This window comes from Ipomoea triloba, chromosome 15 (genome assembly GCF_003576645.1).
Source record: "Ipomoea triloba cultivar NCNSP0323 chromosome 15, ASM357664v1".
Lineage (NCBI taxonomy): Eukaryota > Viridiplantae > Streptophyta > Magnoliopsida > Solanales > Convolvulaceae > Ipomoea > Ipomoea triloba.
In genome coordinates this window covers 3,838,542-3,850,426 of record NC_044930.1, presented here as the reverse complement: position 1 = coordinate 3,850,426, position 11,885 = coordinate 3,838,542, and the positions used below count along the sequence as shown (strand labels likewise).

Here is an 11,885-nt window from a genome sequence, read left to right as displayed (position 1 = left end):
ATTACTTGTTAGAGATTCTTTTGTTTTCTTAAATATTTTTTCGGGGGGGGGGGGGGGGGGGGGGGGGGGGGGGGGATAAAACAAAAAATTAGTACATAAAAGTTGATGAGATTTATGATTTGGGGTGCGTAAGTTGTATGTGGTGGTGGGTAATGGAGTGGTACATATATGTGTATGCACGTGTTTGGGTGGGAACTGACTGGGATATAATTAGGTAGATACTGTATGCCTTTAAGTTGTTTTAAAAATAAGGAAAATACCTATTCTGTTTCATAGATTTCCTTATAGGAAAAACAAAACAAAACAACAATGCTCAACGCTGAATCCTCCCTAAACAACTGTGCAACACTTGTTCCCTCAATTCATTACCCCTTCACAACAACCATAACAAGATCACTTCTCCATCCCCTCGTTTTGTAATCCCTTATGTGCTGCATTTGTTTCCTACTCCATTATCTCCATTAAATTCATCAACAGCAACATAAAACCATTTCTGGTTAATGATTCCATTTTTTTTTTTAATGAATTAGATGAAATGGTGATTAATAACTGACTGAATTTTATTTATTTATTTATTTATTTTTCATTTCTTTGATAAGCAACAGAAGTAATTGACTGACATGTACTTCTTGCTATGTATTTTTCTTTCATCAAAAAGACTTTTTTTCCCCACCAACTTGCAACGTAATATCTGTGTAAACTTTATTACTGCAAAATACCAGTTAAACTTCTGTGACTCCTTTAATTGAGACTACATCTTGTGTAATCAGAGAATGCAGAGCCTTAAGAAGAAGTTCTACCTCCATTTTCAAGATTATGTTGATTTAATAATCTGGAAGGTATTCCTCAAAATCTACTATGTATTTTAGTGACCTTTACTAGATGCAATTATCCACTTGTAACTAATTCATATTGATTCCTTATTTTCATCATTTTGCATTCTTGTAAAAAGGTGCAATTTTTGGACCGACATCACCTGTTAATCAAGTTTGGCAGTGTTGATGGTGGGGTGAGATTTCTTTTCCTCTGTGTTCTGTATACTTACAATTGCTTTTTTACTCTTGTCCCCCTGCATTTGATGGTTCTGTCCTTTTAGGTAGGAATTTCCCTTTTTTAATCTTTGGCTTCTTTTTATTCTTATTTTTTATCAGTAGAAGATTTTAATTTAGAGCCATAGATTGCTATAGGTTGGGAATATGGACCATCCTTTGTTTAATTATTTGTGTATCATGTTTATTTTCTAGTAATTGTGTTTACCTCCTAGATGGAGTTTTCTTCAACTTCTAAATGTTTGAAAGCCTATGGCCTAAATTTGAAGTCTGGATAGACATGTCTGATTGAATGACACTGGTGCTGCAGATGTCACGAAATGCCGATAACCATCCTGCATTTTTTGCTGTTTATAACATGGAGACTACTGAAATAGTTGCCTTTTATCAGGTATCTTTGTGTTACTACAATTTTGGATATTTTGCGTATTCTTCTTCATAGTTCTCTTTCTGTTTAAAGATTCTTCCGTATTTGATTGAAACTCCTCATTTTTTTTCCACAGAATTCAGCTGATGAGCTTTATTCATTGTTTGAATTCTTCTGCGATCACTTTCATGCATCGTCGAGAAGTTCATTGCATATGAACTTCATATCTACTCATTCAAATAATATTCATGCCCTTGAGCAACTAAGGTGTACTAAAAATAAAGCAAGTAGCTCTTCTCAGGTAATTATCACAAAGTTGACAATTCAGTTTTACTTCCCTGTTTTAATTTTCTCTACCGAATTTGGTAAATAGGGTCTGTATTCATTTTCATATCATGGATTTTGAATTACAGTTTGTCAAGAAGGTGCTGGCAACTCTACCTTTCAGTTGTCAATCTCAGAGTCCTTCACCATATTTTGATCAATCTCTCTTCAGATATGATGAAAAGGTTCGACTCTAATTTCTCTTTCTTCAACTTCCTAAATATGGTTGAGTTGTATAGTAATGCGGTTTTCTAAAAACATTTTAGTTCTCTCTGAATCCTACACAAGAAATGACTATTGAATGTATTCTTGACAGTAAGGAGAAATAAAATGGACCAAAATATTTTATGAAATAGAATAATAGATGGATTCCTTCCTGGAATGGTAAGAAGTGTGTGAAGTTATGGAGAATACTAAAGAATACTCCAAAATCTAATCCTATCCCATTCCTGAAATTCTGTAATGGACCATAACAAACAGGTTAATGGTTTTAGCAATTGAGAGTTTCTTTTTGTAATCTTGACAAAATTTTAAAGCATATCTTAGCTCTAAACATGAATGAATCACTCATAAGTGGTCATTTACGTGTATTGCTTTCTTTGCCATAAACAACTTAAGAAATAAGAACCCATTAACCTTTATTCCCTGGTTGTTTTAGCTCCCATTTGTTGCAAGTAAATCACAAAGGGGTGTTTACTTCAAGTAATATGAACAAGGTAGTCTTATATAATCTTGTTAAGTTATTTGATAACCTCTGGTAATGCCATGTAAGAACATGAGGTAAAAATGAAGGTGATATTACCTACCTTTTCTTAGGTATCGTAAAATTATTTTCAAATATTCCAATTTTTCTTTTTATACTGCATATAGCATTTCTGTAGTGAATTTCAAGGTAATATTACATTCAGACAGTCTTAACTAAACACACTCCTGTAATCTTACCTTCCGTAAACTAAATGTCACGTAACTATTTTGAAAGAGTCCTGGGTGTTTATTCCCACGGTTAATGATCTGCGCTACATTAACCTTAAACTTCACGATTGCTCTCCTGGTTCAGCTTATCTCAGCAGCCGATCGGCACAGACAATCCACTGATCATCCTATCAAATTCATTTCAAGGAGGCAGCAAGTGAATAATAACCCCAAATTCAAAATCAAAGCAGGTGCCAACTGTTTCTCTTGAAAGTTTTCTTGATTTTCTTCTACTATGTCATTGGATCCTTCATTTTTTATTTTTTTTTTTCTTTTTTCTCAACATTCTTATTATACACTGGGCTGCCATGATTATTAGGACCTGAAGCTGGCAATGCCGATGGACGGGCGAAGAAGATATCTTCGTTTCTCTTCCATCCAATATTTCCCCTGGCACTTTCGATTCAACAAACCCTGTTTTTGCAGCAAGCAGTTGTAAATATTCATTTTCGGGCTTTCGGCGGCCGTGATCGTGACCGAGATCGATAGTGTTAAAATGTATTCTGCTATTGTTCATTGGAATACCCTTTTTGTTAGTGTGGAATCATCATAAACTGGACTGACAATCAGTTAACAGATTGTCATTTGATCTCCCATCTTTGTTCTAAGAAATTTTGACCAGAGTGTATATTTGCGGCACACAATTTTCACTCCTTGCTGAAACAGTGCCTTAGTTTTTCAACCTCAATCGCCATCAACTAACAGTTGCAAACATGGTAAGAAATCTGCTGAAGAATTTGTTTTTAAAATTTTCTAAGCCTTGAAAATAATCTTATTTTAAAAAAAAAAAGCCACAAAGGTTGCACTGATTTAGAAACTGTGTCGATAGTTAAACAGTGAAACATGATTCTCGTATTTGAAAGTTGCAAATTTGATTCTCAAATTTCTCGCTAATACTCATTTTGTTGGGGTCTTTCTAATGTGATTTACATCACATATGTGGTGGGTGGATTATTACCTAAAAGTGGAGTTTGCTTTGCGGACTATTACATACGAACGAAAATTACTAATATACACTTCGAATAGTGACTGAATTTTTCTCGTCACCTAACAAACAAATTTATTTAATAATTAAATAGATAAACATTTAACGAAATAATGTTAGTGGTCCATAACCCATGCAATTAAAATTGTGATAAAAAACAAAGGGCGAAGATTCTAAGATAATGCAAAGTATGCATTTCTAGTCAAAGAGATTATAAAAAACACTAAAGTGCAACTAACTTATAAACAACTCAAACAAACGAAACAACAAAAATTTGAAAAGGACATTGCTAACAAACTTTCATCTTAAAAGACTTAAACTCATCACTTATAATGTTTTCATTTTTGCTATTGTCTAGCCCTATCTACACACTATACCATGCATGCAATATATATATAGTATTGTGTATGTATACACACATAACTCTTTTCCCTAAATAACAATATACATACATAGTGACTAGTGAGGACCCATTGAAAGTAAAATTTTAATTTTTTGTCTCATGACTACGTGTAATAATACCTTTCTATTTAGGACCGATTTTTTGATTTGCGTGGCCCTGTGCTGATAAATAAGTGATGACCTATCAAAGTATAAATAAACTGCGAATTGAAAAAAAATTGCAAAGAGAAAAATGCAAAAAAAAACTTAATTTTGGGCCAATATAATTACAAATACATATATTAACTATTAGACCATGACTGAAATAGGGGCCCCAAAATTTTGGAACACTGTGCGGTTGCACATCTTACACGCCCTAAAATCCGACCCTGTTTGTATTAGAAGCACAATTAGTTTTTCTACACTTAATCTTAACTTTGAAAAATTTTTACATACCACATCTGGTATTTTCACCACTGTAACTTTGTAAGATTAATAAATATAGATTTGGTTTCGATATCTTTGTGAGAGAGTCACAACATGCCGTATGAGCACAATGTGCTTGACTTATTCATATGAAATTCTAACTCAAAGCACATGGTTTTCTTAGTGCAGTTGTAGTTTGTGAGTTATTATATACGGAGTAATAACTAGATTATGGACAAATACTACACTGTAATAAAGTCAATAGTACTAAAAAATGAGATTTATTTAGTACGCACTCTCAAGTAATAGTTAAAATTTCCATCACCACCCAATCAATGTTATATTATTATTTAAATAAAAATTTAAAAAGTTTAAACTGTAATAAGGATTAGGAGAGTTTCTAATCGACATAATATATTTATATGTCAACTTTATATTAATTAGCGGTCTAATTTGACTTATTAATTATTATGAATTCAAATGTCATGCTACAGTCCTCCCAAAATATAATAATTATTTTTAGCACAAAGAAAATAATAATTATATTTTTCCTGACATGCATGTGTTTGGTAAATGTGTGATCAACCAATCAATTTATTGGTAATTAATAAATAGAAATGGTCAAGCCTCAAAAGGTTGTGGTCAAACGGCATGAAGTGACTCTTCCAAATAGGAGGTCATGTGTTCGAATCTCAGTGACAGCGATACTGAGTACTGACTCGTTGGGCTTTGGTCGAGGAATCTTTGTAAACGAGAGCATAATTGTGTAACTAATTTTATTATTGAGTATTTTTATTTAAAGTCACATGACTATAATGTCACATTCACATTTGGTTATTGAGTATTTATGGTTTTTGCAATATTTAGTCCAAATTTTTTATTTAAAAAAATTTTTAAATTAGCAACCGAACTACATGAAATGTGTAATTTATTTCTTTGATCATGCATTCCTATATAGAATGTCGTGCATTGATACATTTTTTTTTTTTTTTTACATGCACAACATCTTGTAGGATAAGACTAGTCTAGTTGAGATCAGATCGACTAGACTTATTCATCCTCATTCGGAGGAAACTATTTCAAGAGTATTACCGTATATACATATATAAGTTCATTAATTCTCAACCACCGACCGCTTATCACCCTTTTACTCGAGCTCATAATTTTAATTTTTTTTTGGGTTTAAAATTAAAATAACATTTTTCATCAGTACTAAAATAAGGAGGCTGGTATTTGACCAGAGTTAAAAATAATATTAAAAAAATAGGATGCAATAATAATACTATGCCTAGCTAATTGTCTATACGCAGTCTGTTAATATAATCCATAACAAAAAACAATAGACTTAGTCATTTATCAACGTAACCAATTAATTTCCATTCTCCAAAAGAGCAACTAAGCAAAACAAACTTCTCAATTTTCTTCTCTCTCTCTCTCTCTGCAAAAATGGCGGGCTCGCACAGAGGAGGAGGAAGAGGATCGTTAATGGTGCCGGCCGCCCTAGCTTTCTCCACCGCCATTTTCATCACTTTGTATATCGCTTCCACCTCCAAAGTCCTTCTCATGATTCACCCCAACCAAACTCACCTCCGCGTCAAACCTCCCGTCGAGTTTTCCATAATCAACACCCCCTTCCAGATGCCTCCTCCCGCCGCCGCCGCTAACCAGTCGCAGTCGGCGGCGGTTGAGTTTTCTGATTATCTCCCGCGAGTATCAACGCCGGCGAGTACGCGTCCGCGTCCAGTTAACGTGATCAGTCAAAGCACGCAAGGAGAGTTCACGGCCGTCAACTTTTCCGGTAAGAAAAGTCTCTATTTGTCTAATTATCTCTCGTCTTCTTTCTTTTGATATTTAGTATTTAATTTTTATGAGGTCGATATCGAGGAAATTAACGTTGTAGTATAAAGTATCTGAGAATAATATTGCCCTACTTTTTCCATTTGTTCAACAAAAACAAAAATAAAAGTAAAAGAGAGAAAATTCATCACCATCATAGCATGGCTGGAGCTCATGGCCACCAGTAAATTAAATTAAATTGCAAAATATTCTTGAATAAAGTTTATTATTATAATATTGCTAGGAAAATGACATATTTGACATGTGAGTGGTAGTAAGTATAGACTGAGTTCACTACTTACTCAGGACGTTTGGTTAGACGGAGGAAATTAATGAAAAAAGAATTGTAATTTCGTGAAAAAAAATTAGAATTCACTAGAGATGTTACTGGACCACAAGATCCTTGGCTTTGAGTTCACTACTTGAATAATCATGAAAATTTGTTTTCTTTTTTTATTCTCCTAATTTGTTTAAAATTAAAAATTAAACTCACTCAGGATGTTATATTATTGTGTCAAAAGAAAATCAAAATTTTATATTCATCCCTATCATTTAAGCTTCATCATTTTTTTTTGGCTCTAAATGGACTAACATTGATACTTCGAGAATCGAGAATAACTGAGCCATTGAAGGGTAAAAAATAGATATGACAATAACTACGGAACTGATCAAGTCTATACTTGGGTATAAATGATGCCAACTACGTCATTTTTCCTTATACTCCGTAATAGTTATCATACTTAAATTAAAAAAATTAATTAATTTAGTATATTTGAAAGAGATATATATAATACTTATCCATTGTTCATAATTCATATACAGTGAATGTGTTGATGATTTGAATCTTAATAATAAAATAAAAATATAACCAAAAGGGTTGACTTGAATAGGAGGAATTTGAATCGTTTAAATATGGAGTCATAATTTCTTGAACACATATGCCCTAAAATATGAACTTATTAAGGAAAGTGAGGCATGCGTGAGGATAAACTAAATTACTATAATGTATCATATGGATAGCAATGTAGACCAAACTCATGCATGACCAATTTTTTTTTTTTTTTTTTTTTTTTTTTTTTTTTTATAAATTTTAATATTATTTTTGCACACAGAAACACACACATATTATATATAGAGAGAGAGGGAAAAGTAAAATTGCGTAGTTTATGGATTATTTAGGGAGAAAAGAAACAAAAGAATCTTTCATCATGTTTGAATAATTGTTACATAAAACTACAACGTCAACGTAAGAAACAGACAACCAGGAAATATGATACAACTATGGAATCATCTACTTGGACCGTGTGTGTATATATACACATACATACATATATATATATGTGTGTGTATGTATATAAAATCATGATCTACCATATAAGAACTAGTAGTCTCGTCACAACGTGTGAACTAATTTCATTCATCCATCTAGCCGATCTAAGATGATCAATGATTGAAAATTAAAGAAAAATGATGTGATATTTCTGTAATTATGATGGTGTATTTGCAATAACTGACAATGCACTTAGTATCTATAATAGTGTACTCACATGTGTAAATTATTTGTTTTTCACAGATGCACTATCAAACTTTTCTAAATGTACCATCATTATTACAATAATGTTATAGTGTTTTTTTTTTTTCATTTTCTTTTTAAATTTCCAGCCCCTGATCAACCTGGAATATGAACGGATGAGATTAGTCTGTATAAAAGAGGGTTCAAGTAAAAAACACCTCTCACTCATGTAAAAAGTGTGGACACATGCAGACACATCCTTCATCTTGAGAAATAAGAACCTAGTATCTTACCATCACTAAACATTCAAATTTGCAATAATTATAAAATGAATCCGGTTATATATATATATATTACTAAAGCATGTAACCATTGATGAACTATGATGAACGGTTGAGTTTAGTCCTCACTTTTTACGAAAATATTGTAAGTCGGTTTCGGATGATATTTTAATTTTCAATGTTTTTTTGGACAAGTCTAGTTAGGAGGTTGGGGAGATTGTAGAGATAAAATTTAAATCTAAAGTCTGTCATCCATGAAAAATATTATTTTTTATTAGCTTACATTTGATTTCCGGTGATGGTTTTTGGATGAGAGAACTAGGTATTCTTTCGGGTTGGTTATGCTTATGATTGATTGATACATAATCCTTATTCGGTTAAATAAAATAGAAATATGATAATTTGGGTAAATAAGCTCATTCATAAGTAAGATTAGAAAATAGAAAATTTGGAAAAAATGGGAGACTATGGCAAACTATACATATAGAAACATATTAACTAGATTTTCTATGAGAATGTGTGAACTAATTTCTTATTCATCAATTTATGATATGATAATATTTACGTAATTATGTTTGTGCATTGGAAACGCTAGATAGTGCATTTGGAAAAGAATTTTTAAATGCACAATCGGTTATCTGATCCACAAACGCAATGTCAACTTGTCAATCGTACGCTTCATAATGCACAATTGTAATTATAGAAATGTCGCCCGCGATTTTTCTTTAATTTTCATCTCTTAATCATCTTCGATGGGCATAAAAGTTAAAATTAGTCTATATATTCTCATGAAAAAATTAGTTCTAATAGGACTCAAACCATATATACAGAGTATAATTTAACTAGTATTTTTTTAAAAAGAAATTTAACTAGTATTTCATATAAAAGATAAAGAAAATAAAACGAAATTAAAATTGAAAGGTTCTTTCACATCGTATACTACTTTTTGATAAATTCTAAAAGAATAATTCAAACTAGTCAGTGTCTACTTAAGTGGGTAGCTCTTGTCATACTTTGTAGTGCATATCTATATTGGGCGATGGAATTGAATTGATGACTCGGATAAGAGAATAAGGAAAAGATTTATATTTGTGAAACTCATGCTATATAAACATAAATGTATAATTCAATTATCAATTTATATTTTTAATTAAGATAAAATATATTCTGAGTATTATTTAATTAGCGTGAAAAAACAGATGTTTAATTATTATATCGTAGGATGAATTAAGGTTGAGCTTAAGCAGCTCTAAGTAACTAGTTGAGTTAAATTCAATATCTTAATATATAACTGAATTATTAAATAACGTACTGTGAGCTTAATACATACAGTTTTAAAATTTCGAATATAGTTGAACTTTTAACTTGTAAGATAGTGTTTAATTTGTACCTACCCGACTTGATTGGATCAAACTCCGATCCTATGTATTACCATGCATCATGTAACAATTTATAGGTTGGGTCAAGACCATCTTGAATTGGATAAAGTTCCTGAAAGAGCGAATAAGTGGATGAAATATTATCATAATACTTAAAAGTTAGAGTTCAATTTTTATCCACACTTGTCCTTTTAGTCCAGTGTGTATATATTGAATTAATTGGTAACCAGCTTGGTTGGCCTGAGTGACCCTGTACTCTAGTCTCTTAAGAGAGGTTGAGAGTTTTCAACACTTTTTTCCTTAATTGGGCTGGAACCGACACTTGTGCTCTGACAAACAAATATATTGATTTCAATAATTTTGTGGTTTTTCAGGAACAGCAGTCAAAAGCATGATCATGCAAGAAGTGTTTCATGACAAGGATCTGTTCTTCGAGGAGTACGAGGAGATGAATCGCACCTTAAAGATATACGTTTACCCGCACAAGAAAAACGACCGTTTCGCGAACGTACTGTTGCCGGTGGACTACGAGCCTGGCGGTAACTACGCCAGCGAAAGCTACTTCAAGAAATCAATCTTCAGAAGCCACTTTATCACCAAAGATCCAAACGAGGCACATCTCTTCTTCTTGCCCTTCTCGATCGCCGGTCTGAGGAACGACAAGCGGGTCGGCGTCGGCGGGATTAAGGATTTCGTGAAGGACTACGTTTCGTACGTCAGCCGCGAGTACCCGTTCTGGAACCGATCGGCGGGGGCCGACCATTTCTACGTGTGCTGTCACTCTGTCGGACGGTCGGCGATGGAGAAGGCGGTGGAGGTGAAGATGAACGCGATTCAGGTCAGTAATGACTTTTTGATGGACTCCAGGCAACATGTGAATTATAGTATTTTTTTTATTGAACATGTGAACTATAGTCTCTTTTTTATTAAACATGTGAACTATAGTTTTTTTTTTATTGAACACGTGAACTATAGTCTCTTTTTTATTAGATGACGCAGAGATTCGAACACTATGTATTCTATCTCAACTAAAATCCTAAACTGATAGTTAGATTGCACATTTATATTTATTTTTGGATTCAGGTGGTTTGCTCCTCAAGCTATTTCCTGCCGGGGTACGTGCCGCACAAGGACGCTTCCGTGCCACAGATCTGGCCGCGCCCGGGAGATCCGCCGAAAAAACCGCCGGAGGAGAGGGAAACCCTAGCATTCTACGCCGGCGCGATGAACTCGCGGGTGCGGCAGGATCTGGTGGCGGCGTGGGGAGACGACGCCGAGATTTCCGTCCACCGCAGCCGCTTGAAAACGCCGTACTCAGAGGCGCTCCTCGGGAGCAAGTTCTGCATCCACGCCAAGGGCTTCGAGATCAACACCGCCCGAATCGGCGACGCCATCTACTACGGCTGCGTGCCGGTGATCCTCGCCGACTTCTACGACCTCCCGTTCGCCGACGCCTTGAACTGGGAGAGCTTCTCGGTGGTAGTCTCTTCCATGGACATTCCGAAGCTAAAAGAGATACTTAAAGGAATAAGCCATGAAGAGTATGTGAAGCTGCAGAGCAATGTGGTTAAGGTGCAGAGGCATTTCCGGTGGCACAATTTTCCGGTGGATTTTGATGCGTTTCATATGGTAATGTTTGAGCTGTGGCTTCGAAGAAGCCATGTCAAAGTTTATTAATTAATTAGTTCTTACCCAATACTGTACTGTACGTGGTACCACATTATTTCGTAGGGTTTAGTACGCTTGCATATATATTGAAGAAGCGAACGAAGGTGCAACAATTGTAATGTAATAATAATGTTGTACCAACTTTATATATTATTAAAGGTGCTGGTTAAAGATTAAGTAGTTTAAGTATGAAGTCGAGGATCGGGAGTGTTACTTACATGTAATGTTTGATAGCCGATTTGTAATTTGATACATTTTATGCAAAAAAAAACTGACATTTATATTTACATGATATTACAGGTCACTAATAAGTAATTATGCATTGATAAACTAAATTGACATGTTTATGTATCTAATTGCAACTTTAACAAGTTTGAGGGCCTAATTGACTTTACAATTAAAGTTTGATGGTCTATTTGATACATTTTATGCAAAAAAATTGACATTTATATTTACCTAAAATTAAATGTCACTAACGGGTAATTATGCCTTGATAAACTAAATTTACATGTTTATGTACCTAATTGAAACTTTAAAAAGTTTGAGGGCCTTATTGACTTTACAGATAAAGTTTAATGGCCTACTTGATACATTTTATGCTAAAAAAAGGAGTCATTTCCATTTTTTGTCATACTGTTATTGGGGCATTGCCAATTTTAGTCCACTTCATTAATTTTTGCCACATTACGACCAGTCTTATTTAG

At 33.7% G+C, this 11,885-nt stretch overlaps 2 protein-coding genes across 2 annotated transcripts in view; both read left to right on the top strand.

Annotated features, from left to right (window-relative positions):
* LOC116007161 (light-mediated development protein DET1) overlaps positions 1-3,394 on the top strand; it is a 7,295-nt gene extending 3,901 nt beyond the window's left edge. The window contains exons 5-11 of the mRNA XM_031247765.1: positions 771-839; positions 953-1,009; positions 1,360-1,440; positions 1,553-1,717; positions 1,830-1,925; positions 2,798-2,903; positions 3,032-3,394. Coding sequence (XP_031103625.1) covers positions 771-839; positions 953-1,009; positions 1,360-1,440; positions 1,553-1,717; positions 1,830-1,925; positions 2,798-2,903; positions 3,032-3,201 — 744 coding nt within the window. The 3' untranslated portion in view covers positions 3,202-3,394. The remainder of the gene's footprint in view (positions 1-770; positions 840-952; positions 1,010-1,359; positions 1,441-1,552; positions 1,718-1,829; positions 1,926-2,797; positions 2,904-3,031) is intronic.
* Positions 3,395-5,902: 2,508 nt separating this feature from the next.
* LOC116006346 (probable glycosyltransferase At5g03795) lies at positions 5,903-11,468 on the top strand. Its single transcript, XM_031246680.1, has 3 exons — positions 5,903-6,302; positions 9,888-10,351; positions 10,597-11,468. Exons 1-3 carry the CDS (start codon positions 5,951-5,953, stop codon positions 11,188-11,190), a joined length of 1,410 nt encoding a protein of 469 aa, XP_031102540.1. The 5' UTR covers positions 5,903-5,950; the 3' UTR covers positions 11,191-11,468.
* The last annotated feature ends 417 nt before the right edge of the window (positions 11,469-11,885 follow it).